The sequence below is a fragment of the Dysidea avara genome, chromosome 4 (assembly GCF_963678975.1).
Source record: "Dysidea avara chromosome 4, odDysAvar1.4, whole genome shotgun sequence".
Lineage (NCBI taxonomy): Eukaryota > Metazoa > Porifera > Demospongiae > Dictyoceratida > Dysideidae > Dysidea > Dysidea avara.
The window spans coordinates 26084920-26111529 of NC_089275.1; the positions used below are offsets into that span (position 1 = coordinate 26084920).

The 26610-nt window shown below is 38.2% G+C and overlaps 1 protein-coding gene across 1 annotated transcript in view; it reads left to right on the forward strand.

Annotated features, from left to right (window-relative positions):
• The first annotated feature begins 9009 nt into the window (after positions 1-9009).
• Positions 9010-26610, forward strand: part of LOC136254556 (uncharacterized) — a 30227-nt gene continuing 12626 nt past the window's right edge. Inside the window, exons 1-3 of the mRNA XM_066047293.1 lie at positions 9010-9070; positions 12114-12135; positions 16563-16962. Coding sequence (XP_065903365.1) covers positions 16569-16962 — 394 coding nt within the window. The 5' untranslated portion in view covers positions 9010-9070; positions 12114-12135; positions 16563-16568. The remainder of the gene's footprint in view (positions 9071-12113; positions 12136-16562; positions 16963-26610) is intronic.

Below are 26610 nucleotides of genomic sequence, written 5' to 3' on the forward strand. Positions count from 1 at the left end.
ATGGAGTTTAATCTATTGGAGTTTAACAAAATAATTATTAATTGTAATGTACTGTATTAACTATATTAACTTTGTTTTATTGTTGTCTGTAATGGTAGTATAGAATATTGTAAGGGTATAGAAAGATTAGTGATTTTTCACTATGGGAATTAAAGCACTGTGTAGGGTATAGCCAGTTAATGATTATATACCACTTTACCAAAGGTTAGAGAATTACCTGATAATATTATCTAATCAAAAACAGCCAAGCTGTAAAAAAAGGTGCGGCCCCCAAAAAGGCCATGGTGAAAAAAGATGTGAAATCCAAGGTGGCGGCCAAGAAATGGCTGTGATGGTAGGTTAATGGTTACATTTTAATAACAACAATTCAGGTGAATTTGGTGCCAAGACCAAGCGGCACAAAATTCACCTGAATTGTCGTTATTAAAATGTAACCATTAACCTACCATCACAGCCATTTCTTGGCCGCCACCTTGGATTTCACATCTTTTTTCACCATGGCCTTTTTGGGGGCCGCACCTTTTTTTACAGCTTGGCTGTTTTTGATTAGATATCACTTCTTTTTGTATTTGTATACTGCAAAGCTGGCCTATGGCTGGCTTTGGGGCTTTTTTAACCCATGTGTTTTTTTCTTTACTACAGGAAGAAGAAAAGAACTTAAAGAAGAATTTTAGTACTTCAATTATTTTTGATTTTATTAGTAATTATACAAATTATATACATATATTTATTACATGCCCATTATTCCCCACAGAATATTTTTTTGCAGCTGATCTCTCTACTGGGTGACTTGAAATGTAGCTGAACTATATACAGGATGGTTTCTTTGTAGCTGAACTCTCTACAAGGTAACCTCTTCTAGCTGGTCTCTCTACAGGGTATTTTGTTTCTAGCTGAACTCTCTACAGGTGATTTGTTTGCAGCTAAACTCTCTACATGGTGGTGTCTTTGTAGCCGAACTCTCTACATGATGGTTTCTTTGTAGCTGAACTCTGTATAAGGTGACTTCGTCTAGCTGAACTCTCTACAGGGTGATTTGTTGTAGCTGAACTCTCTGCAGGGTGATTTGTTTGCAGCTGAACTCTCTACATGATGGTTTCTTTGTAGCTGAACTCTCTACAAGGTGACTTCGTCCAGCTGATCTCTCTACGGGGTGATTTGTTTCTAGCTGAACTCTCTACAGGTGATTTGTTTGCAGCTAAACTCTCTACATGGTGGTTTCTTTGTAGCTGAACTCCCTACATGATGGTTTCTTTGTAGCTGAACTCTCTACAAGGTAACTTCTTCTCTACAGGGTGATTTGTTGTAGTTGAATTCTCTACAAGGTGGTTTGTATGAGGCTGAACTCTCTACTTGGCGGTTTCTTTGTAGCTGAACTCTCTACAGAGTGATTTGTTTGCAGCTGAACTCTCTACATGATGGTTTCTTTGTAAATGAACACTCTACAAGGTGACTTCTTCTAGCTGATCTTTCTACAGGGTGAATTGTTGTAGCTGAACTATCTACAAGGTAACTTCTTCTAGCTGATCTCTATACAGGGTAATTTGTTTGTAGTTGAATTCTGTGCAGGTGGTTTCTTTGTAGCTGAACTCTGTACATGATGGTTTCTTTGTAGCTGAACTCTTTACAAGGTGACTTCTTCTATCTGAACTCTCTACGGGGTAATTTCTTTGTAACTGAACTCTCTACAAGGTAACTTCTTCTAGCTGATCTTTCTACTGGGTGATTTGTTTGCAGCTGAACTCTCTACATGGTGGTTTCTTTGTTGCTGAACTCTCTACAAGGTGAATTCTTCTACCTGATCTCTCTACAGGGTGATTTGTTTGTAACTGAACTCTGTACAAGTGCGTTTTTGTGGGTGATCTCACTGCAGGTTGATTTGTTTGTAGCTGAACTCACTAAAGGGTGATTTTGCTTGTAGCTGAACTCCTTGCATTGTATCTAGTTTCTAGCTGATCTCTCTACAGGGTGATTTGTTTGTAGCTGATCTCTCTACAAGTTGATTTGTGTGTAGCTGATCTATCTGCAGGTTGATTAATTTGCAGCCGATCTCTCTACAAGGTAATTTGTTTGTAGCTGAACTGTCTGTAAAGTGATTTATTTGTAGCTGATCTCTCTGCAGGTTGATTTGTTTTAGCTGAACTCTCTACAGGGTGATTTACTTGTGTAGCTGAACTCCTTACATTGTGTGTAGTTTCTAGCTGATCTCTCAACAGGGTGATTTGTTTGTAGCTGATCTCTCTACAAGTTGATTTGTGTGTAGCTGATCTTTCTACTGGTTGATTTGTTTGTAGCCGATCTCTCTACAGGGTAATTTATTTGTAGCTGAACTCTGTACAAGGTGCTTTTTTGTAGGTGATCTCACTGCAGGTTGATTTGTTTGTAGCTGAACTCACTAAAGGGTGATTTGCTTGTAGCTGAACTCCTTACATTGTGTCTAGTTTCTAGCTGATCTCTCTACAGGGTGATTTGTTTGTAGCTGAACTCTCTATAAGGTGATTTGTTTGCAGCTGAACTCTCTACATGGTGGTTTCTTTGTTGCTGAACTCTCTACAGGGTGTTTTGCTTGTAGCTACTCTCTACAGGGTGATTTGTTTCTAGCTTATCTCTCTACAGGTTGATTTGTGTGTAACTGATCTCTCTACAAGCTGATTTGTTTGTAGCTGAATTCTCTGCAAAGTGTTTTGTTTGTAGCTGATCTCTCTTCAGGGTGATTTGTTTCTAGCTGATATCTCTACAGGGTGATTTTTTGTAGCTGACCTCTCTTCAGGGTGATTTGTTTCTAGCTGATCGCTCTACAGGTTGGTTTGTTTGTAGCTGAACTCTCTACACGGTGATTTCCTTGTAGCTGAACTCCTTACATTGCGTCTAGTTTCTAGCTGATCTCTCTACAGGGTGATTTGTTTGTAGCTGATCTCTCTACAAGTTGAATTGTGTGTAGCTGATCTCTCTGCAGGTTGATTTGTTTGTAGCTGATCTCTCTACAAGGTAATTTATTTGTAGCTGAACTGTCTAAAAGGTGATTTGTTTGTAGCTGATCTCTCTGCAGGTTGATTTATTTTAGCTGAACTCTCTACAGGGTGATTTATTTGTAGCTGAACTCCTTACATTGTGTGTAGTTTCTAGCTGATCTCTCTACAGGGTGATTTGTTTGTAGTTGATCTCTCTACAAGTTGATTTGTGTGTAGCTGATCTCTCTGCAGGTTGATTTGTTTGTAGCCGATCTCTCTATAGGGTAATTTGTTTGTAGCTGAACTCTCTGTAAGGTGATTTGTTTGTAGTTGATCTCTCTGCAGGTTGATTTGTTTTAGCTGAACTCTCTACAGGCTGATTTGTTTGTAGCCGATCTCTCTACAGGGTAATTTGTTTGTAGCTGAACTCTCTACATGGTGGTTTCTTTGTTGCTGAACTCTCTACAGGGTGTTTTGCTTGTAGCTGATCTCTCTACAGGGCAATTTGTTTGTAGCTGATCTCTCTACAGGGTGATTTTTTGTAGCTGACCTATCTTCAGGGTGATTTGTTTCTAGCTGATCTCTCTACAGGGTGATTTTTGTAGCTGACCTCTCTTCAGGGTGATTTGTTCCTAGCTGATTGCTCTACAGGTTGATTTGTTTGTAGATGAACTCTCTACAGGGTAATTTACTTGTAGCTGAACTCCTTACTTTGTGTCTAGTTTGTAGCTGATCTCTCTACAGGGTGATTTGTTTGTAGCTGAACTCCTTACATTGTGTATAGTTTCTAGCTGATCTCTCTACAGGGTGATTTGTTTGTAGCTGATCTCTCTACAAGTTGATTTGTGTGTAGCTGATCTCTCTGCAGGTTGATTTGTTTGTAGCCGATCTCTCTACAGGTAATCTGTTTGTAGCTGAACTCTCTATAAGGTGATTTGTTTGTAGCTGATCTCTCTACAGGTAATCTTTTTGTAGCTGAACTCTCTATAAGGTGATTTGTTTGTAGCTGATCTCTCTGCAGGTTGATTTGTTTTAGCTGAACTCTCTAAAGGGTGATTGCTTGTAGCTGAACTCCTTACATTGTGTCTAGTTTCTAGCTGATGTCTCTACAGGGTGATTTTTTGTAGCTGAACTCTCTTCAGGGTGATTTGTTTCTAGCTGATCTCTCTCCAGGTCGATTTGTGTTGATTTGTTCATTGCTGATCGCTCTAAAGGTTGATTTGTTGCAGCTAAACACCCTGCAAAGTGTTTTGTTTGTAGCTGATCACTCTGAAGGGTAATTTGTTTGTAGCTAAACTCTCTCCACAGTGACTTGTGTGTAGCTGAATTCTGTGTAACTGAATTCTCTAGAGAGTGACTTAATTGTAGCTGAATTCTCTACACAGTGCATGACTTGTTTATAGCTGAACTTTCTTCAGTGTGACTTGTAATGTTCTGAATCTCTATAGTGATATATTTGCTTAACTCTCCACATGGTGACTGTCTTCTTGCTGAACTGTCTATAAGATTAACTGATTGCCGATGAACTCCCTACAGAATAACTTGTGATGCAATAAAATTCTATAATGGAGTAAATAAATTAGCCGAATGCTCTATTAGGGTGACTGTTCTATTAGAGTATCTCGATCTCGCATTTGCTACACGGAGTTGGCTTTCGAATCATAACTCAGTGGTTTGTAATCCGATTCTTCTATACTACTGCAAGGACTTTCTATGAAGATTATTCCAGCTATACACCGATTTTCAGCTCATTGCTCTAAGCGGTTTGCCTAGTAGGCGTGAAAACTAATACTTTTCTATTCATAAAAATCGATCGCGTAATTGTGACACAGGTTGGGTTTTGTATCATATCTCCGTGGTCTTTATCTCGATTCCTTTCAAACCACCAAAAGGCACTCCTACGATGGTTACTCCATCTACATAGCAATTTTCAACTCATTCCATGAAGCGGTTTACCCTGTAGGCGTGACAACAAATCGATCTTGTTTTACGCGAATAATCGGTCATAACTCCTGAACCATTCATCGGATTTGTACCAAATTTGATGCTAGGATTCGTCTTTGGACTCCCTTTCTGTGTGCCAAATTTCAAGGCGATCGGAGTACGCGTTTGCGTGTTATAGCAATTTTTGCAAGTGTGCGAAAAGACGAAGAAGAAGAAAAAAAAACGAAGAAAAAAAACGAAACTTTGGCAGCTCGTATCTCGGAAATGGCTAGAGCGATTTCCTTCAAATTTGGAATGTAGACTCCCTTGGCTGGCGGGCAACTGTGTAGCAAATTTGGTTCCAATCAGATAAGTGATCACCGAGATACAAAGGTGTGAAAATGACGTTTTCGTTCTTCCTGTCAATATACTCACGGTGTGGCGCGCCGGCTTCTTGGGCCGCACGACACACTACCGTGTGTCTTGATATTTACACACACAGTACTGTAACTGCTACATGTATGTATACACAATGACATGCATATGTAACATGGTACTGTAGGGTACTATTGCTAAACACATCTTGTGTTTTAATGCATGCGCATTTAAATGCTTTTGTCATGATTCATAAAATACTTCTATTTATAATTATGGTTGACATCATTTATAATTAGACTCATAAGTTACGTGAAATCCATAATATATTTAAAATGTTTCACACAAATCAGCGTTGAAACCGGGTCGGGTCATCCGGGTCACATTTTCTCCGGGTCATCCGGGTCTGACCCGGTTTACAATTTATCCGGGTCTGACCCGGATTGGATCACGTGAGAAACGAAATTGTTCGTTTGACGACGTGGAACTTATAAACGCCATCGCGTAGCTCTTTCGTGAGCCACGCCCACTTATCGCATTACCAACATATGCTCAGCCACGCCTATTTGTTAGTAAGTGCAGTATGTAGCACGAAACTGAGGGTATCTATGGTGAGGGGTAGCTATTGTCAGTAGGTGAAGACCCTTTTTTTTTTTTTTTTTTTTGGTCTTCAACCTACAGCTAGGCTGAAGTTGCAATATTTACTGAACACGAATCAAACGCTCAAAATGTAGACTTGTTCGCTCGCCCGAGACTAGCCGAAACACGTCTCGGCTTTAATTAATCCGGGTCACATCCGGGTCAATCCGGGTCACATCCGGGTCAGCAGTAGTGACCCGGTTTCAACGTTGACACAAATAATTACCTTTGGTCAGTGTTAAGGGGTGGAGTGTGGTTAAGGAAGACAAACATCATAGTTTCATTACTGATTAAATTTTGTATATCTACTATGTCCTTAATGTACTTGTTCAGTAAGATTTCAAAAATAGTTAATATTATATAGCTATATCCTGTACTCTTTGTCTACTGCTTTCTCTCTGTTGATAAACATTACTTTAAAATGATGTTGCATGAATCACAGTAAATTTTCTTAGTCAGTAGCTACGATGTCAAACCTCTAATTTGTAGTGGTATAGTAAACAAGCTATTAATTATTGATCAATTGAAGATTACGTAGATTATTTCACTCTAGCATGTCATGTTTTATTTAAATAGCAGTACAACATACTTTTAGAACTAACTGTATCATTTGTTATTTATGGCCAGCTGGACTCCATCTATAATTATGTACATGAAGAATGCTAGATAATTCTCCATCAATTGTGCATGCTTCATGGATAAGGTATGTAAGACCAAAAACACAATTGTAAGTTATTGACACACCAGTGGTAGTTACATGTTATGACTGTCCTTAGAGTGCACATAGACTTACCTGTACAATGTATAATTCCAGGAAGGATGACAAGTTTAGTAACATAGGTAAATCATGTGTGGGATGAGTAATATATGTGTACTCGACCACACAGTGGTTACAGTGGTATGCTATACATGTTACACTCTATTATCACTGTATAATGCCTTATAAAATATAAACCTTCTTGTTCTGTCAGTGTGTGGTTTATTGTTGGCACTACACATACCTACATTTACTGATAATCAGTAAACTTTGTTTTTCTTACCAGAGATTTTCTCTACAACTGAACTGGTAATTCTGACAATTGAGACACCTCATATTCAGTGAAGTAAAGAATAAACCTGTCTGTGTACTTGTTGTTCATAAACCCTTAATTAGTCAATTTATCTTATTGTGACGTGACAGTGCATGTTAACTTAATTCAGACTGGAAACAAGATAGCTATCATTTGCAATGTAATTATCCATATAAGTCTTATAATGGTTGCTGTAATGTATAATCCATTAGAATATAGAACTGGCATGTGGGGTTTTATTATGCCATCTGTATAATTTTTATATTTCCTGTTTGACTGTAGTTCTGTTAGTAATAGGTTTGGAATTCTTGCCTTAGGTTCAAGTGATCTTTTGAGACACGTGCTACACTTCATGGTCATCCCAAACTCCTATAATATAAGGAAGGTTGTAATTATAGTGCATGAGTCTTCCAGTAGCTATACTAGGCCTAGTAGCCACAGTTAATTGCATGGATACTCCAATCTTCATAACATCTCCGCTCTGTCAGTGTTAGTCGGTATTCTAAATTTACCACAGCATAATTCATATACAAATACTACCTGCGTGTATAGTTATTGTTGGAACTTTACCTATGCTCAGACAAAATCAGACTACAGGCCCCACCTTAAATAAGCAAATAAATAGGATTCCCCTTAAAGTTAGCCCCCAACTCCCCCTGTGGACAGCTCTGGATATGGCTTGCTATGCACATTACATAGTAGTTTACTGTATAAATCAGCTACCTTTGGTTATGTTGTGTGAATTAGTCAGTGAATCAATTACTCAGCTGGTAAAGTTCCATGTCATGGTCCCAACACATTCAAGATGTTATCAAAAAGGCAAGCAAGGCATGCAAATGTCGTATGGGATCCACACCAGCAAAACTTAATTGACGACATTGAAATGGTACGACGTTAAGCAACCAGGTGGGTCATACAAGATTATAGGCAGTACTATCAAGTAGCTAGTGCATCTGATATGATGAATGATCTTCAATGGTCTACTCTATGTGAATGCAGAAAGTACAGCAGAGTAATTACTGTTTATAATTTTTTACATCAAGACCCACCAGATATGATAACTATGTCAACTTTTGCCACAATCCTACCAGATCCTCCACCAGTAACAAGCTTCAACACAATTTTACATCAACCAACAAACAAAGTAACTTCTACTTTAACAGATTGCCAAGAACCTACAACAGTCTACCAGTACTTGACTTAAATCAACCTTTTCCCACCATTAAATCACAGTTACTCAAGATCTTCTGGCAGCATTTTACAAACAATTTTAACTCTGACAATCCCCACAGTATGCACTTTGTCTGCCCTTGTAGTACCTGCTCCAAGTCTCCTCGCCCACCAAACTTCAGCAGTAATCAATCTTTTTTTTTTTCTTCTTGCTCTCTCTTAAAATAAGTACTTAGCTATATAAGTAAGTTTATTATTAAATACACATGTAAGTTTTAAATTATAGGATAGTTCAACTATATACCAAATGTAAATGTATGTAATAACCTTAGCCAGCTAACTTAATTTGATTGTAATTTTATACATTCAATTGTAAATGTAAGTTGTACATATACTTTTTCTGGCTGTGGGCACCAGTTGCCCACAGACCATTAATGCAGGCCTTGCCAGCATTAAAAAGCAGTTAAAATAAAAATAAAATAAAAAATATATTAGCTTATCCCACAACACTATATTCACCTCACACCATGTCTCATTCCACATGACTGTCTCACCATCTGTGACTAGCTAATACCACCACTAACATCATCCAGTCACTATCAGAAAAGCTTCTTCCCCCCTCGCTTTTACTAATTGGAATGACTTGTACTTCTACCACCTGAAATCTTTTGTGATCATTTATTTGTATGACTGATGGCTGGACTGAACATTTAGAGCACTTTAATTATGTTTGTAATTGCATGGAATTGTGCAGTTGCACCCCTCTGAGCTGTATCAGCCACCTATAGCTGTCTTGCTCAAGGTTGGAGGTATCCGGAATTATCAACTGGCCGTAATCCTTTGCGTTTTCATACAAGTTGCCACTCGTGGGACATCTCAAGTGAAATCATATGCTCGACCCGTGTGCAAACTGTTTGATCGCCTTCTTCTTGATACATCATTGTAAGTACTTTACTTGTGGTTGTATGCTACATAGCTGAGTAGAAGTGTACGATTAACTACACTAGAATGTCTTGAATGCCGGGTTAGCGGGATGTAATAATGACGCCCGGTTCCGTCCTTCCACACACTGAGATGAATGCCTTATGTCATCAGCACTGTATTACACAAATGCAGGTCGTTTGTTATAATAAAGTGCTGTTGATAGCATGTAGAAAAGTGCACATATATAGCTACACTGATTAAAAGTTACACCAAATACTTGAAATACTTTCTTTGCTTCCCCAAATAGGAAGACCCATCTTTAATAGTATATAGTATTTTTTCCAATGGAGATTCAAAGTTTGAAATAGCTACATAGCAGTATGAGGGGTCAGCAACCAACTAACAAATTGCCTATGAGATTTCGCATTATTACTGAGATTTCGTATTATTACCCAGATTTCTAATAAGGCTCACAAAGCTTTTTGGACAATAGATATGGAAGTACACTAAAAATCACACGCAAGGTCCAACAGATTCTGAGAAATCTGGAATGAAAGATATGAGATTTCAAGAATACGACCTACGAGATTTAAGCTTGTTGCTGACCCTGCGTAGCAGTATAAAAATTGATCATTTAGTTATTTGTAATTCACAGGCTTTATTTAAGCCTTGTCACAGGTCACTAGTGTGATTCATAGAGATTGGTATTTTACACTGAGTCAGTCAGTGAAGCCAACCATCTGCTTATTATTTTTCTATACTGTACCAAGAAGAATCTGTAACTTTAGTTAGTATATTAGTAGTCACTTCTGGTTTACAAGTCTACGTCAGATGCTTACATGTTAAAATATGTTTATGGATACTTAAGAACTGTGATATCATAAATTGTGTAAACATGTTTTCTAATTATGTGCTTGCCCTCAAACAGAAACCTACATTATCATTGGGACTTGCCCTCATACCCTAACTATGCACCATATAATGATGTTGTTTACATGTGGTAAGCAAGTATAATAAATTTCAGTGTATCCTTTTGAAGCTAATGCCATCAGCTTTCACTGTGAAAACTTTAAGAAACTTCTTTGTAATGCTAATTTAACAGTGAACCGCCTGGTACACATCGCGATGAATATTATGATATGTGCACAAGATGTTTGTTTGTGTGTGTGCATGTATGCGTGTGCGCGCATGTGTGTGTGTGTGTGTGTGTGTGTGTGTGAGTGAGTGAGTGAGTGAGTGAGTGAGTGAGTGTGTGTGTGTGTGTGTGTGTGTGTGTGTGAGTCCATGTTCTTTCACCCATGTGAGAAAACAGTTTTGTGTCAAAAGGCAGCCTGCATAATATGTGAAATGAAGGCTTTGTAAACATTGCGTTACACTTTCAAGACGGTAAGCTTTATGCCAAGGCCACTATTTTGAAATTCGAGTTAAACAGGTTAAAGAACACGCTCTTCCTAATGGGCTACTGAAAAACAGCGTAATAGGTTTCGTTGAATACTAGAAAAAAGAATTCCTTTGAAGAGAAGGGTGCATGTCCCATACTTATGCAAATGAAAATGAAGGGTAGCCTTGAGGTTTTCTCTAAACAGTTATCATGAGAAAACATGATAGACCCACTATAAAACAGTTGAGAAGATACTTCTGTGTGTAATTTGTGGCTTAAAGTGATTTGTTACCATTGCATTTCCTTAGCAGTGCATAGCTACATAATTATAAAATAATTCATGAATTACGGTAAATTACAGTATTTACAAATCTAATTATCTGGCTGAATATAAACTAAATTATTATATACATAGTTGATTAATTATTTAATGGGATAATACTGCATGAGCACCTGGTTTTTAGAAGTAGCATAACATCAACTTGTTACAATTGTGTTTTTGTAGCTACATAATAGTTAGACACCAAGACCAAGGGAACTAAGCGATTTAGTAACCCTGATGGCCCGAGGCTGTAGCGTCCCGAGTGCAGCAAGGGCGCTACTAAGGGCCAGAGGGGTTACTAAATCGCTTAGTTCCCGTTGGTCGCGGTGTCTAACTTATTTAGACTATGGTTTAAAAAGTATATACCTTTATAGCCAGAGCATTAGGGTGGCGTGAAAGAGCAATGCAGAACAGCAGAACGGTTTCTTCCTGAAGTCCTTACAGCGCCCACAAAAATAATTATTTGACCGGTAACCAGAGTAACGGCTAGAGCTATAGTAGATATGCCGCTTAGTCTACTATTTCTCCAGAATTATTCGCAGAACACGGAGAAGAATTATATTACAGTATTATCAAGTACTCCAGTATATCTTTCGTGTTATAATTATTTTTCACGTACAAAATTGCCTGAGGGCGGGTTACTAAATGAGCATGTCAGGTGACTAAATGATTTAGTAACCCTCTAAATTAGCTATATCATAGTCTAATATATTATATTGGTATTGTGTCCTTCTTCATAGCTAAAAATTCGTTGTTATAGTTTTAATTCCAGTGTACAATACTCACGTACACTCATCCAATGCATGGGATACAACTTCCCATTAGGAGCATTCTTTACCATGCTACATTTCACCAGAATGCAGCTAGAAATGTCAGACCCTTTTGAAGTCTACCCAACATGCTGTATCACTTGCCCTTACCTGTCTCAGTAAATGGTGCTACTAATTTCATACTCATTGAGAGACACAAGTTCTTTACATTTTGCTCCATTATCACATGTTCCAGTACATGTCACTTTTGCATCCCAATCTTTAAGCAAAAAATCAGTTATATGGTTTTAAATACAAATTGCAAACCATATGTGGTAAGGAAGTCAGCTAACTAGGAAGTGTTATAGAATAATAGTTGGTAACACAGATGTGTTCAGGATATACACTCTTGCCCTCAGGCACTTGGGCTGGGCACACGTATCAGGCAAACTCCTTGCCACCATGCTACAACTATAAGCTTGTAATGATTTACTTCTTTTTGTATGTGCATTGTATCTGGCATGTGATTGGTTGCATTTTGTGTCCAGTCAAAGTTGATTGAGACATGTATACCAGAGAAATACGTCTCATTCATGTCACTTGTTGTAGGCTGGGAGCATATAATTTGAAGGTTAGACTATGTTTGTAATGACGTTATAGCCCTCAGAGTAACACGTAATACGCAACTCTTTTTTTTTTTCTAAGAGTAATATGTAATTGTAGTACATTTCATTGCATATAAGTAATGAGTAATTGGTAACTAGTTACATTTTTACCCAACTCTGTTGACAAGTATTAAGGAATTACTTGACATTCTCTGTTAGTGTAGTGTTTGTATTTTATCACTTCTATGTAGAGGGGATATCTTGTTTAGTGAGATGTGTTATTAGTTAGGTTCTAATACTAATAGTGCATGTGCTAGAATCATTTTCTAGCACACAACAACAGGCAAGCAATTTACTTATCAACTCCTTTTTGTATTCTAAGTTAAGTTCCATGTCCATTGCCTAATTGTAAATATAGATGTTTTTGTTTAGGTAGTTGTCCTACAGTTGAATGGTATCCGTTGAATGAAGTCAGTTATAATTGTCTTATTTCTCTTTAATCAATCACCTAGCAGTATCCATAGTACTGTCTAGACTTGTTGTCAATTAGTAGTGTTGTACAAACTGTTTGTTATAACACTACATTTGTCATGGTACCTACTGCACTGTTTGAGATTCCTCACTGACTGTACTAGTTAGTATTTGACACCTCGCCCAGTATTAAGAAACATCTGTCAATATTACACAATTATACAGGGTATGTCACAACCTCACCAGAACAATCTAGTGATTGTCACGTCCTGAACTCATACAGCAGTAATTGCTTGATCCATGTATGGGTTGCATAATTATTATCTCATCAACCATTTTTGTCTGTGTACACTTAAACAAGTGCAAAACCATACAGATGAAGTGACATCATCTGTTGCTATGGTTGACTGAATTGTTACAAAAGCTAATCACTAATCAGTTGACTGCTAATCAGTTGACTAATCAGTCAATCAGCTAATCAGTTGACTGAACAGCTAATCAAAAGTGATGTCAAAATACATTGGAGCCTATGGAAAACAGGCTTTGGTGGTTAACTTTCAGTACTCCAGTAAAGCCATGCAAGAAGCTAAAAGGTGCATTGCATACTTTAGCCTTATTGAAAATGGGCTATTGTTACTCATGCCTAAGGGTAATTCAGGTGTTTCCATGTGGACAATCCATGATAATCACCTTGTCACGTTGCACTTCTTTAATGCTGAGACAATGGGGATGACAACATTACAACAACCATCTTTCCATGGTAGAATTGTCTCTAAATGTACAGTTGATTCTCATGAAATTTAATGGTCAGACATCAGAACAGCAAGATGGCTTTGTCAGGACCATCTGTGACTAGGGATATCAGAACTTCTTTTAAGCTTAATTCAGACTGGAATCATGTGAGATACAGTAGTACCATAACTGAAGGATAGGTTACTACTGTGTACTTCACCAATGGAACCACTGAACCCTTGGCAGGTGATTAGTATTGTTTCAGTTTCTGTTCCTACAGACTATTGGCAGATTAAAGCTCTCTCAGCATCTAGCCACATTACGCTTAAGCCTTCATTTCAAAGCCACCAACTAGAGATCACAACTGCAGAGACTGTTATCCCAGAAACAACAGCTTGTGGACATGCATAATCTACATTTCTAATGAAATGGTCCAGATCATGGTGACCTACTTTGGTACAGTAACTGTACAGCCTGTACTCATTTCTTAGCCTCTGTGCTTCCCTGCAAACCATAGTGACTGGCTCAAAAAGTAATAGCCCTTTGGAGCCTTCAATTGCAAGTGGCCCTTGGTAATATTATTTACTGCTGTTAAGGACCTCAGGCAGTAGGGACTGCTCTGTTGTCCCCGGGTGAAGATATGAGTACCCTAAACTGGTAACTTCAGCCTAACAGATTATTTAAGTCTTTACAGCATAGTTACTGTTGAACAGTACAATGTTGGCCAGGCTTTTAATTGGCTATACTGTATACGAGTCATACAAATGCATCCATTAGTACTTTCCTGTGATGACATATATACATTTGTGATTCGATACAATATTTAATGAGATGGATTTAAATGATCAGGTATTTTTTTGCAAACATTAAGCTTTAAGTCATCACCTGAATTCGTTGTCTATATCAAAACCAATCAGTGTTCATTAATGTTGACTGCCTTTAATTTAATGTTCTGTATGGTAGTATAAGCAACCGATTATCAACCAAGTTTCATCCTAACTTGCTGAAAAAAGGTCTTATGAACTTCCAGTACTGTGGTCCCATTTTCATCACTTTAGGGCTCAGGGTAAGTTCACTCAAAGTAGGAATTATTGTAATTTGGCATGCAATTATGTACATGCCTACTACTCTTAGTTTCAGATCAATTGTGGGATTGGAATTTGAGATCAACCAGTGTAATAACACAAAATTATCTTTATTAACAACTAAAACTATGCATCTTGAGACTGGTCATACTCGTACCAACCTGGCTTTCTTTGCCAGTTCATTATACATGAGTGAACAAGGATGCAGTGTAACATTGTGTAGCAATGGGGCCAGTCTATCAGTCAGACATGTTTCAGACTTCATCACAATTGTGGAGATGTATAAAGCTTGAAGAAATCCATTTCCACTGTATACAGCACTGGGGTACCATCGGTCTTGACCTTTTGAGCAATCAACTACTTCTCCACTTAAATGGAGTGACTTGCCTTTGCATTATAAATCACAAACCTACAGTAGGAAGCACTTGGCCAAGTATATTGTAAAATCCTTCTCTAACGGTTAAATGCATATAAAAGAGCATAAAACCATTAGTATATCCTAACAAACAATTACTCATTTATAGAACAACTTTATTACTGTATAGTAAAAAACTTTGGTGGTAAAAAAGTTTTGTGAAAACTCCACTATTGCAAAATTGACAAAAAAAACTTTGGCAAATAGGGCTTCACCTGAAATTGTTTACCTACCATGTACTGTACTGCTCGAATGCAACAATGCTACATGTGGATGCGAGTGATTATAAACAACTTGCCAATTAAGGGGTGTGGCAGCCACTTTGATCACGAATCTTTATCCCTCTCATTGAGAGATGACGACTCATGATGGAAACGACTGCCACACCCTTTATTAGCAAGCCTTATTAATTGCTTGCACTTGCATGTAGCGACATTGCATTTGAGTGGTAGCTACCGTACAAGTGTAACAAGCATCGTTTGCTGGTTCTTGTAATGTAAAGAGCAATGTTTGGATTTTCGTGAACTCTTGTGGGACAATGAATCTGACTGAAATCAAGGGGAACGCTTGGAAATATCCACAATACCCGTCATGATACTTCAATACCCATCCTTTCAGCATGGCTAATCTTTTCATGTGATTGCTAAAAATAATTGGTGGACAAAACTTTGACGATTTCGCCAAATTCGCCTAAGTTTTTGCTATATGATATTGAGAAATTGGTTGATAATACATAGCTAACAGTTATAATTTGTCACTTATGCTATGTCTAGGTAGTTGCTATTGCAGTAGCATACTTAGTGTTTATTTATGAAGCATGATTATTTCAGTCTCTTCATCATTAAGTTAAACCTCATAAGCAGCAACCCTAGTTATGAATATTCACATCTTACACTTAGATGCATGGTGTGTGAACAAAAGCATAAAAATGATTATTGGCTTCAGTTGTATGCATCACATATACATGATGTGCTAAAGTCTGTAGGTTGTGTAGCAAGCCAGAGTTGTCTGGTACATCAGTCCCCTATTTACGCAACACTGTTATAATTAAATATCACTAATTTATGCTTTGTATATCTATTATCTATGCTGTTGTGAATACTGCCAGCTTTCAGGCCAACATTGAGGTCTTATAAGGCCCAGTTCAACTTTTCTTGATTTGAGCTGGCAAAGAACTCGGCTATTATCATCTGGATATATTGAGTTGTATGCAACTCTCTGGAGAGATATCAATGTATTGTTGTATTCCGTGAAAGCATACGCCATCAGGACACCATTAAGCCAACCAATTTAATAAGATCAATGCAGCTAATGTATAATTAAAACTATCTCGTTAGAGGTCAAATGTTTGGTATCAAAATTTGTGACTGAGCCTGCAAAAATAGGGCATGTGGGTACGAACTATACCCTATCACACAATGGGTCATATCTCAGTATTGGAATGGAATATCTGCATTCTATAACTTGCAGTATATAGCCAATTAAATGAGTAATATGTGCTGAAAATTGTATGGCTTTGGCTTAATGGTATCGATTGTTATGAGCCATGAAAGTTTTTTAAAAGGAAAATTTTATGTTCCCACATGCCCTATTTTTGCAGGCCTGGTCACATTTTATGATGCTATGCCAGATTTTAAAAGAAAGTTTATCAATTATACTATTGGTTTGTGGTACATAAGAGGTCATGACAGAATTATTGCATACAATTCAGCAAATATTAGGTAATTATGTTGTGTATTTTCTCCAGTAGAAAAGGATGAAGGTATTGACACAGTTATGGTTACTACTAGCATTTCTTGTTGGAGTCAGTATTCAACAATGTATCATTGAGGAGTTTCAAATGATTACTATTAATGTGATAAATTCCAGCGAAGCCACCAATGCTAGCGGAACTATCAGAATAACTAATACATATTACAACTGCTTGTCTTTATTTAATACTAGTGATCATTACAGTTCCATGTCAGTGTCAATATTGTACATCAGGTCAGATGATCTTAATAACGTACATGAAGTTCGTTACAACCTACACTGTAATAATAGTGTTTGGGAAATTGTTGGTAACCAGTCAACTGCTTTGAGAAATAACAACACAAGATATTGTGAAGACTGTACTGATCAAACTGTGAATGAGTACCATTGTACAGTAGGTTAGTGATGCAGTTATTGCATGTATTTGATTACACCTGTATCTACATACATGTGCACAAAACAAAACAAAAATTATCGCTCCTATCATTTAAAGCCATGCAAGCAAATTTTACACTAAGTGTTCATCAGTATCCATGCATGGGTGCATCAGTTTTTAATACTTGGGAAAGTGCGTCCTGAATGTCTGTAGGGAGTTCCATAGACTTCAACTTGGCACACTGTCCTGCATGTGACCATGCAAAACAGCCAAGCTGTATAAAAGGGAGGCCATAAAATGGCTCCAAGTTTATGATTAGAACATTTTAAAATAATGAGTGCACAAAAATCATTGCTAAATTTTATTACCATTAATATTATTGCAGCCATTTCATGGATGCCACCTTTGATTTCACAACCTTTTGTCCAGGATTTTGAAGGCCGCACACTTGTTATACAGCTTGGTTATTTTTGCATGGATTTCACTTCTCTTTGTATTTTAACTTTGCAAAGTCATCCATAAACTGGCTTTGAAGCTTGCACATTTTTTCTTATCTACAGAAACATCTACAAATACCAGAATGATTTTTTGTATTTTTTTGTAATTTTGTTCATGGCTGTAGTGCTTGGATTTATATACAATAGTTATAATAACAAAGTAAATTCCTTTCAAGTTAGGTATGGATGATTTTACTATTTGGATTTTTATTTGCAGTGATTGTTCTATTAGAGTATCTCAATTTTTCATGCAAGCATGGTAAGTTGCAGTTGTTCAAGTTCTAACAAAGCAAATCTTTTATGCTAGAATACTATTTACAGCTTATTGTATCACAAGCTTTGCGTGTGTAACATTTATTATGATTATGATGATGATGAATGGCATGAGTGCGTCTTAATTGTACTACCAATACCAATCAATAATACCGATTGATACCAATATGGCTATATTTCCGATTCGATGAAATATTAAAGAAGTATTGTATTGCAGTTTATTTGATTACTTTTGTAATACTCTGTTAGAGTGCACAGAGGAATTCTAATAGAGATTTTCCATTGGTACTGTAAATCTATGAAATGATAAACTGTTGCTATTGAGTACTAGAATTATCAGTTATAAAGTAGAAATTACATGTAAGTAAGGTAAACAGCCATGATAGCAGCAGCTCAGTAATTAAGGATTTGGGTATTTGGTATGGATGCCCCTGGTTTGAATGCTGGTAAGCTTTTTAGACATTTTTCATCCATTTTACCCATGGTGACTGTTCTATTAGAGTAGCTTTACCCTGTAATTTACAGTTTTGCCTTGTAACTCTATAGCTGTCGATATGATTCCTTTTAAACCATGGAGGTACTGGATGATGGTTAACCTATGCGCATACCAATTTTTAAGATATTCCCATAAGTAGTTTACCTTGTGGGTATGACAAAGTGATGACATTTTAATGCAAATAATTGTTCGTAGATCTATGACTATTTATTAGAATTATACCACATGATTTTAACACAATATGTTCTTAAAGGCTCTAATGTTCAAGAAAATTGAGGTATGATTTGCATTTTATAATGGCTTTTGTAAAGTGTGCAAAAGTGTGCAGAAAGAATAATCTAAAACCCTTGTTCCCCTACATAAAGAAAAAAACTGAAATTTGATGGTTCGTATTTCATGATGGTGTTAGGCAATGTTGCTCAAATTTGCTATGTGGGGTGCTGAAGGTGGAGGGCATTTGCAGTAGAAAAATTATTTCAATTTATGCGGGAAGCAAAGAGATAGCAATGTGTATTACATGTAATAGACATGTGGGTGGTGGGTGAGCTTCTTGTAGGAGTAGAAAGCACAGTAAGAAATTGAGTAAAAGTCAGAAGTCAAATTTGGGATACCCATGTACCCTACGTTGCCTCAAGTCACTCCCATCTGAAGAAGAGTAAGCTCTCTAAGGTTTTACTAGCTCACTGAACATCACTCCAATAATACAGTCCAAATGTTGCATAAAACTAATGTGACTACTATTTTTGAAAGCTGATTATCTCAAATCTTAGGAACATTTGTGACTGGATCTGCGAAGAGTTGTAAATAAAGTATCACATCAGTTTAAAATTTGGTCAATTTCCACCTCTAACATACCAGGATGTAATTTTAAGGTGATAGGTTAAATACCTGTGGAGTTATGATTAGTCAAACCTGGAAATTTGAAATAGCTGTAAGACCACCTTTTTTGTAGATCTGGTCACATTTAGAAAATGGAATGATAGTCACTTCAGAGGAAGCCTTTCCTTGAATCTCTAAAGCATTCATAAACGTTTGGATATACTACTGTATAGTAAAAAAAGCTTGGTGGTAAAAAAGTTTGGTGAAAACCCACTATTGAAAAATTGGCAAGAAAACTTTGGTGAATGGGTCTTTGCCTTAAATTTTTTTATGATTTATGATAAAACATACTGTACCACTTGAATACAACTTCACTACACGTGAGTACAAGTAACCGATTATAAAGGGCATGGCAGCCATTTCGATCGTGAGTCTTTATCCCTCACATTGAGGGATGACAAGTTGCAATGGAAATGGCTGCCACACCCATTCTTTTAATTGCTTGCACATGTGCATAGCAATGTTGCATTGGAGTGGTAGCTACCAAACAAGTTTAAGCATCTTTCACTGGTTCCTGTAATGTTGAGAGCGATATTAGGGATTTTTGTGAACTTTTGTGGGACAATGAACCTTGCAACAATCAAAGGGAATGTTTGGAAATACTGACAATGTCTGTGACGATATTTCAATACCCATCGTTTCAACATAATCTGCTCATGTGATTGCTAAAAATAATTGGTGGATAAAACTTTAGTGATTGTAATGCTATTTGCCAAATTCGCCGAAGTTTTTTACCACCAAAGTATGTGATAGCCAACACGATTTACACAATATGGAATTTAAATGTAATTACTAAGGTTTCTAAGTGGATACATTCAATGATGATTTCCAACAAAACAAGCATGAGGAAAAATTAGGAATTTTATGTTTGATTAGGGGTTATAGAAAATAAAAGTAGGGAAACATGGGAGGTCGCCTACATCTGCAGCTATACTAGTGAACATTTAATCCCTACTCCCATGACTGAATTAGGGATAAATAATGTTCACTAGTATATCTGCAGGTGTAGGTGACCTCCCTTTCATTTTCTATGATCCCTAATGAACTTAAAATTCTTAATTTTTCCTTATACTTGTTTGTCTACTTTTTTGGTAACATTATTATGACTGGTGAACCCACGCATACCACATCAATGAAAAGTGTGGCACCAGAGTTAATGTTTTTGTTTGAACATGTGCCTTACCTATCAATTACTGACTTGAAAGTAAGGTGGTCATTACACTTCACTGTCGGCTATGTTCAGCCAGTTACACAATGTTACAAATGAAGAACAGTAGGAGATGTGCCTCTGCAATCAATCCAGTCACTATAAAAAATATGGACGATTCCCTTGCCCCAACTATCAATTACTGACTTGAAAGTGAAGTGTCCAATATGCTTCGCTTCTTCCTATTTTTAGAGCTTTATAAACAAAGAACAGTATCAGAAGCGCCTCTGCAATTAATCTGGTCACCACGGAAATATGTACAACAGCCAGTTACAAATGTAGGGAAGCCTTTTGTTGTGCTACTATGAATTGACACCATGGGTTGTCAGCATAATGAAATGGGAGGACAAAGGTAAGTCTATGATGCGTACATTTTATGTACTGTGGTATGCCAAAAGGTACATCTTGGGACAAAGCGATGTTGTAAAGTGAAAAAAATTAAGCCCGTAGTCTTAACTATTATTTAGTTATGCTTGCCTGAAGACCTTAGGCAGGTACCTGAAGACATTAGGCAGGTGGGCAGGGCAGGGACAGGGCAGGGCAGGCAAGGCAAGGCAAGGCAGGCAGGCAGGCAGGCAGTTAGTCAGTAGAAAATTGCATTGATTTTTTTTTTAAATTTGCAACAATCTATTGGAAGCATTTAGTGTCATACTTAAAATACTTTTGGGCTTGGTTATACCTAACCAATACTGCCAAGGCACCAGGATGGTATTGTAAAACTGGTTTTTGGGTGATTTTTTTAGCCAAAAATACCCAAACCTTTATGATCCCTAATATATAGTATGGTATTTCTAATCGTACAGTACAGTAGTACTGTACATTTGGGACCATGACAGTTTGGGATTTCTGGCCAAAATGTTACCCTAAACCAGTTTTCAAAATACTTTCATGGCAGCAGTGATGGCACCTTGGCAGGTATAAGCCAACCCTCAGTACGATGTGAAATGTTTCCAAAAAATCACTATAAAATTGAAAAAAATAATTTTGTGACTGATTGACTGACTGACTGACTTACTGACTGACTAATGCCTTCAGACAAGCGTAACTCAATAGCAACTCAATAGCAGCTAAGGCTACAGCTTGATTCTTTCAGTGTTTATGTTGCTTTGTCCAGAGACTGGCCTTTTGGCATACCACTGCACACATCATGGACTTACCTAAGTACCTTTATTCTCCTTTGTGTCCCATTTCTTTTTTTGCTGACAGCTCAAGGTATTGATTCACAGTAGCTAACATGATGGCTTCCCTATGGGAATCATCCGTATTTCCATGGTAATTGCAGAGTGCTTCTCCAACTGTCCTTCATTTGTAACACTGCAAAACAGGCTGAATATAGATAGCTTAAAGCAAAGTTCAATGGCCGCTTACAAGTCAGTTATTGATAATTGGGGCACATGGATTGTCTTTACTTTTCATGGTAACTGGATTGATTACAGAAGCACTTCTATTATTGTTCTTCATTTGTAGTGCTGTGTAATGGGCTAAAACATAGCTGAAAGTGAAGCCCAATGGTCATTCAATTTTGAGTCAGTAATTGATAGCTGGGGTGTGCATTCAGGCAAAAACATTAACCCCGGTGCTCTAATTTATTTTGATGCGATATGCGTGGGTTTTGTATTGCAAGCCACAAAACTGGCCACAAACTGGCTTTGGTGCTTCCTTTTAACTTCTTTACTGCAGGAATTGTTGAACAGAAGAAGCAAGTGTGTGTTTAGCGATTTGTGACTGGATTTTGGAACAATGATCGAAATCGCACATTAGAAGTTTGAGATAAATGGTTTTAAAGAATTCAAGTCAGCATAATTCTCCAAGGATAGCAAGCACACGTATGAAATTTACATAAAGATGCATCAATCTGTTACCTTTCAGGCCACTTCCAGTACTTGTAGCTGCTCATAGAATTTCCCACCAAATAAGTTAGAAAATTTGAGCAGTTTGACTAGCGAAGTAGTATCACGAGTGCTCACAAGGGGTGGAGGGTGGGGGTTGGCAGGGTGAGCAAGGATTAGACCTCAAAATGGAGGCAGACCACGATTGGAGTCCAGAGACGAGATTGCAGGGCTGTGCTGGTTCCTTAGTGGCTGATACAGGTATGTAGCAAAATCCACTGAAAAACGCCTGGCCAACATCGTCAGGCTGTTCACCAGTAAACCAGTGATTCTTGCCTAGCCAGGTGCTTCACAAGGCCCAAAACCACCATTCAAGCTCTACACATACACTGAGCATGACGAGCAGTACACAGAGACATTGATGGGGAGGTGGACCAGCTGCTGTCTAGGATGTATGATGTTCCACTCCAGGTGGGGAGAAAGGCCAGCCACCAATCGAGATCTAAGTGTGCATCTGCACATAAGCAGAGGCGGTGATGCATTCGTGATACTGTGCAGCTAAGGTCTATCAAGCAGCGGAGGAAGATTCTACCAGCTGGGATTACTTTGCATGCAAATGACAGCTTTCCTACTAGGGAAAGTAGTTGATATTTGGCGCATTTGTCCTTTCGCCTAAGTGACTGAATTGATAAAATGAGGTCTTCCTTTCTTTCTGGTGAGATACCAGCGGTCATCCCCTCAGTATCTATGACAATCCCCAGAAATGTGAGTCTGGTTGAGGGTCCATCAATTTAGAGGTCTTAACAGGAGCGTTGATGGTTGTGCAGAGTGAAAGCATTGCTTGCAGGTTGCGTGAGCATTCTGTTGAGCCAGGTGAGCCAGCAGTAAAGAAATCATCCAGATAATGTAGAACATGGCGCACACCATGGTTGTGTTGGAGGGACCAGTGAATAGCATCAGCTATTTGGTTAAAGAGAAAGGGGGCAGATCGGAGGCCAAATGGGAGACAGGTATCGATGTAAAATTGGTCATGCCATTTAATTCCAAGGAGATTCCAGTCCTGTGGTCTCACTGGTCTTGAGATCTATTTTGGTCGTTAAAGCACCCCTTCCTAACATGAATACTATTGCAAATGCATCGTCCACTGAGCAGTAAGATAGCGTGTAGTCCTGCGAATTGATGGAATCATTGATACTGGACCCGTAAGGAACAGATAAGTGGTAAATTGCACACCAGCCCCCATTGTGCTTGGGGACCAAGCCCAGTCCTGAACAATGGAAGTTGGGGAGTGGAGGGGTTCTGAAAGGACCCAAAATGCGACCTGCTTGACATTCTGCGGTGATGTTAGCATCTAGTATGTCTGGTTGCTGGGATGCGGAGGCGAGGTTGTTGCTAAAATGTGTAAAGTACGGTCCGGTGTAGCCAATGTCACGGCCGTGTTGGAGATTGTAAATAAGAGTTTGCACATATGTTTGATTGGGGTGAGATAGAAGTTTCCTAAGGTGATAATGTATGTTGATTGGGGTTCTGTGTACCTTATGTATTGTAATAAGATTCTGTAGTTGCAGTGGTAGGTGTTCTGCAGGGGTGGGCAAGGATTAGACCTCAAAATGGAGGCAGATCATGATTGGAGTCCAGAGACGAGATTGCAGGGATGTGCTGGTTCCTTAGTGGCTGATATGCAGCAGAATCCACTGAAAAATGCCTGGCCAACATCATCAGGCTGTCCACCAGTAAACCACTGATTCTTGCCAAGCCAGGTCCTTCACAAGGCCCAAAACCGTCATTCAAGCTCTACACACCACCCAGAAAAGATGTCTGTTGAAACCAGCCTCGAGTAATTTAAGTAGTAATGCATGCCAAAACTAGTAGTATGATAGTGTAACTATCCACTGGAGGTGTTAGTTTGATTTTGCCTGATGTGTGACTTGGATCGGTTTTGTAAAACCTGGTCACATTTGTCTGATTAAATATTGTATGTTTAACACTGAATGATTATCACATAGGCAATAAGGTGACTCTTACATAGCTGAACTGTAGCTGAAACTCTCATTTTGTTTGTACGTAGTTGAACTCTTTTCAGAGTGACTTGTTTCTAGCTGAACTCTCTACAGGGTGACTTGATCAAGCTGATCTTCCTACAGGGTAATTTGTTTCCAGCTGATCTCTCTACAGGGTGATTTGTTTCCAGCTAATCTCTCTATAGGGTGACTTCAAATGTAGTTGGGTTCTCTACAGGATAACTTAATCAAGTTGATCCCTCTACAGGGTGTCTTGTGACAAGCTAAACTATCTACAAGGTGACCTGATCTTTCCACAGGGTGATTTGTTTTTCAAGCTGAACTCTCTACTAGGTGACTTGTTTCCAGCTGATCTTTCTACGGGGTGATTTGTTTGTAGCTACACTGTTGGTTGTTTTGCTGTATCTTCACAGTCTTTAACTTGATTTCATTCAAACCACAAAAGGTTTGAGGGTCAATAGTTAACCTATCCATGTACTGATTCTCAGCTTCTTTCTGTAAACCGTTTACCCTGTATATGCATTATAACATATTGGTGTTATTTTCATGAATAATTGCTAATAACTCCTTGACTGCTTATCCAAGGCCGGAGGAGACAGTCCGATTGGTCAGGCCTGAGCCGGACCAATAATCTGGAGTTGAACCAACTAGCTGACCAGCTCGAACTACATTACTCTCATGCAATCTTTGGACGATCACATCTACATGTAGCTATGTACATTTTACAGATGTTATTGAAAATGCATGACACGAGTAGTTACCTAGTTTCTCAGCCTAACTTAAGCACAGAACTACACGTATAGTACCTCCAATTACCTTACAGTACCTCGTACAGTACAGCATAAAATTCGTATCGTTTTGTACAGAAATAATTGTGGGTTCTACATACAGTATCACATGTGCTGACAGTTGGCATTTATCACGTGTAAGGCAGGTGCCTTCTTTGATTCTAAACCAGCTAACATATATCACAATTCAATCTTCATAAAATAATCCTTAGCATTCCTTGGCTTGTCTTTCTTGGCTTCTTTTACTGGGCGAAGCGCCGGGAGTGACAAACCAGATGACTCATTCCGCGGCAAGAAGCTGTACACCCATACATTACATGGTGGCCATCTGGATGAGATGTTGAGTAGAAATCACTCCTCTTCAACTACCCACTCGTCCTGTGGAGATACTGAGCAAACTCTCAGTCTCACCCACATCGCACCATTTTCGAATACTGATTGGTCTCGTGACTGTCCACCAGTATATTTACGTGATGATCCGTTCACTTCATACAAACCAGTATAGTAGTATACTGTATTTTTGTAGCTGTGTAGCTATTGTAGCTGTGTGAATTCACTGTATAGTAATTATATCCTAGCTAAAGGGGGCCATGCTGCATGGGTTCCCTGTGAAATTTGGGGGGAAAGTTGCAAGTTGCTAGCTAATTTTACTTTAAATTTAGCATCAATTTTAAATTTTAAGGCATTTTCAAGCCTTTAAATTGCAAAAAATTCTGCAGCTCTTGGGGGTTGCACCCCCAGATCCCCCTTGAACTTCTAATTGCTAGCTATAACTAAATGAACCATACAGCAAGTTTCGTGCTGTGTCCCCTGTATGTCAGATCTACAATTACACATAAGTCTGAAGAACAACAGATAGGCTTGAGCATATTTATATAGCTAGCTAGCAGTGAAATATCACTAAAATTGCATATCTGAGTGTCTAATTTTCGAAAATTTCCTGTGGGGGCATGCCCCCAGACCCCCCCTAGAATGCTCATGCTTTGCACTTTGCAGAGTGTGCTTCACACACTGTGTAACAGCTCCTCTCTCATTGGCATGTATATAGTAGCAATTTCAACATTATAGTCAATGGCCTGACTAACTCAATTTTCCCTCCTCCGGCCCTGTTATCGTATTCCAGCCAAACTTGGTACCAAGACGTGCCTTTATAACCCCTTCTGTGTGCCAAATTTCAAGGCTTTTGGATATTGTGTTTGTGTTTTATGGCAATTTTATGTAAATTGTAAGTGTGCGAAAGACAAAAAAAGAAACAAAAACAAAAACAAAAAAAAACGGAGAAACTAAGCCAATTTTTGAAGTTGCATATCTCAAGAATGTTTGAAGTGATTTTGCTGAAATTTGGAATGTGGAGTACTGATGTTGGTGGGTGTGTCCACAGAAAAAATTATCTTGTTTTGTAAAAGCAGAATGGAGCTATGAATGTGCGAAAATTGCTTTTTGTTTCTTCATTTCAATATACTCACAGTGTTGCATGCTGGCTTCTTGGGCCACACGACACGCTACCATGTGTCTTGATTTACTGTAATTTGTGATATTCATTTTGGCATAATTTCATCTACATGCACAGGCAGATCTAAGGGGGTTGAGAAGGTTATTTTGTGCCCCTAACCCTTTTCTTGTCCAAATAAGAAAATTGACTACAGCTTGTAGTATCACTGTACGCATACAATAAAGCCA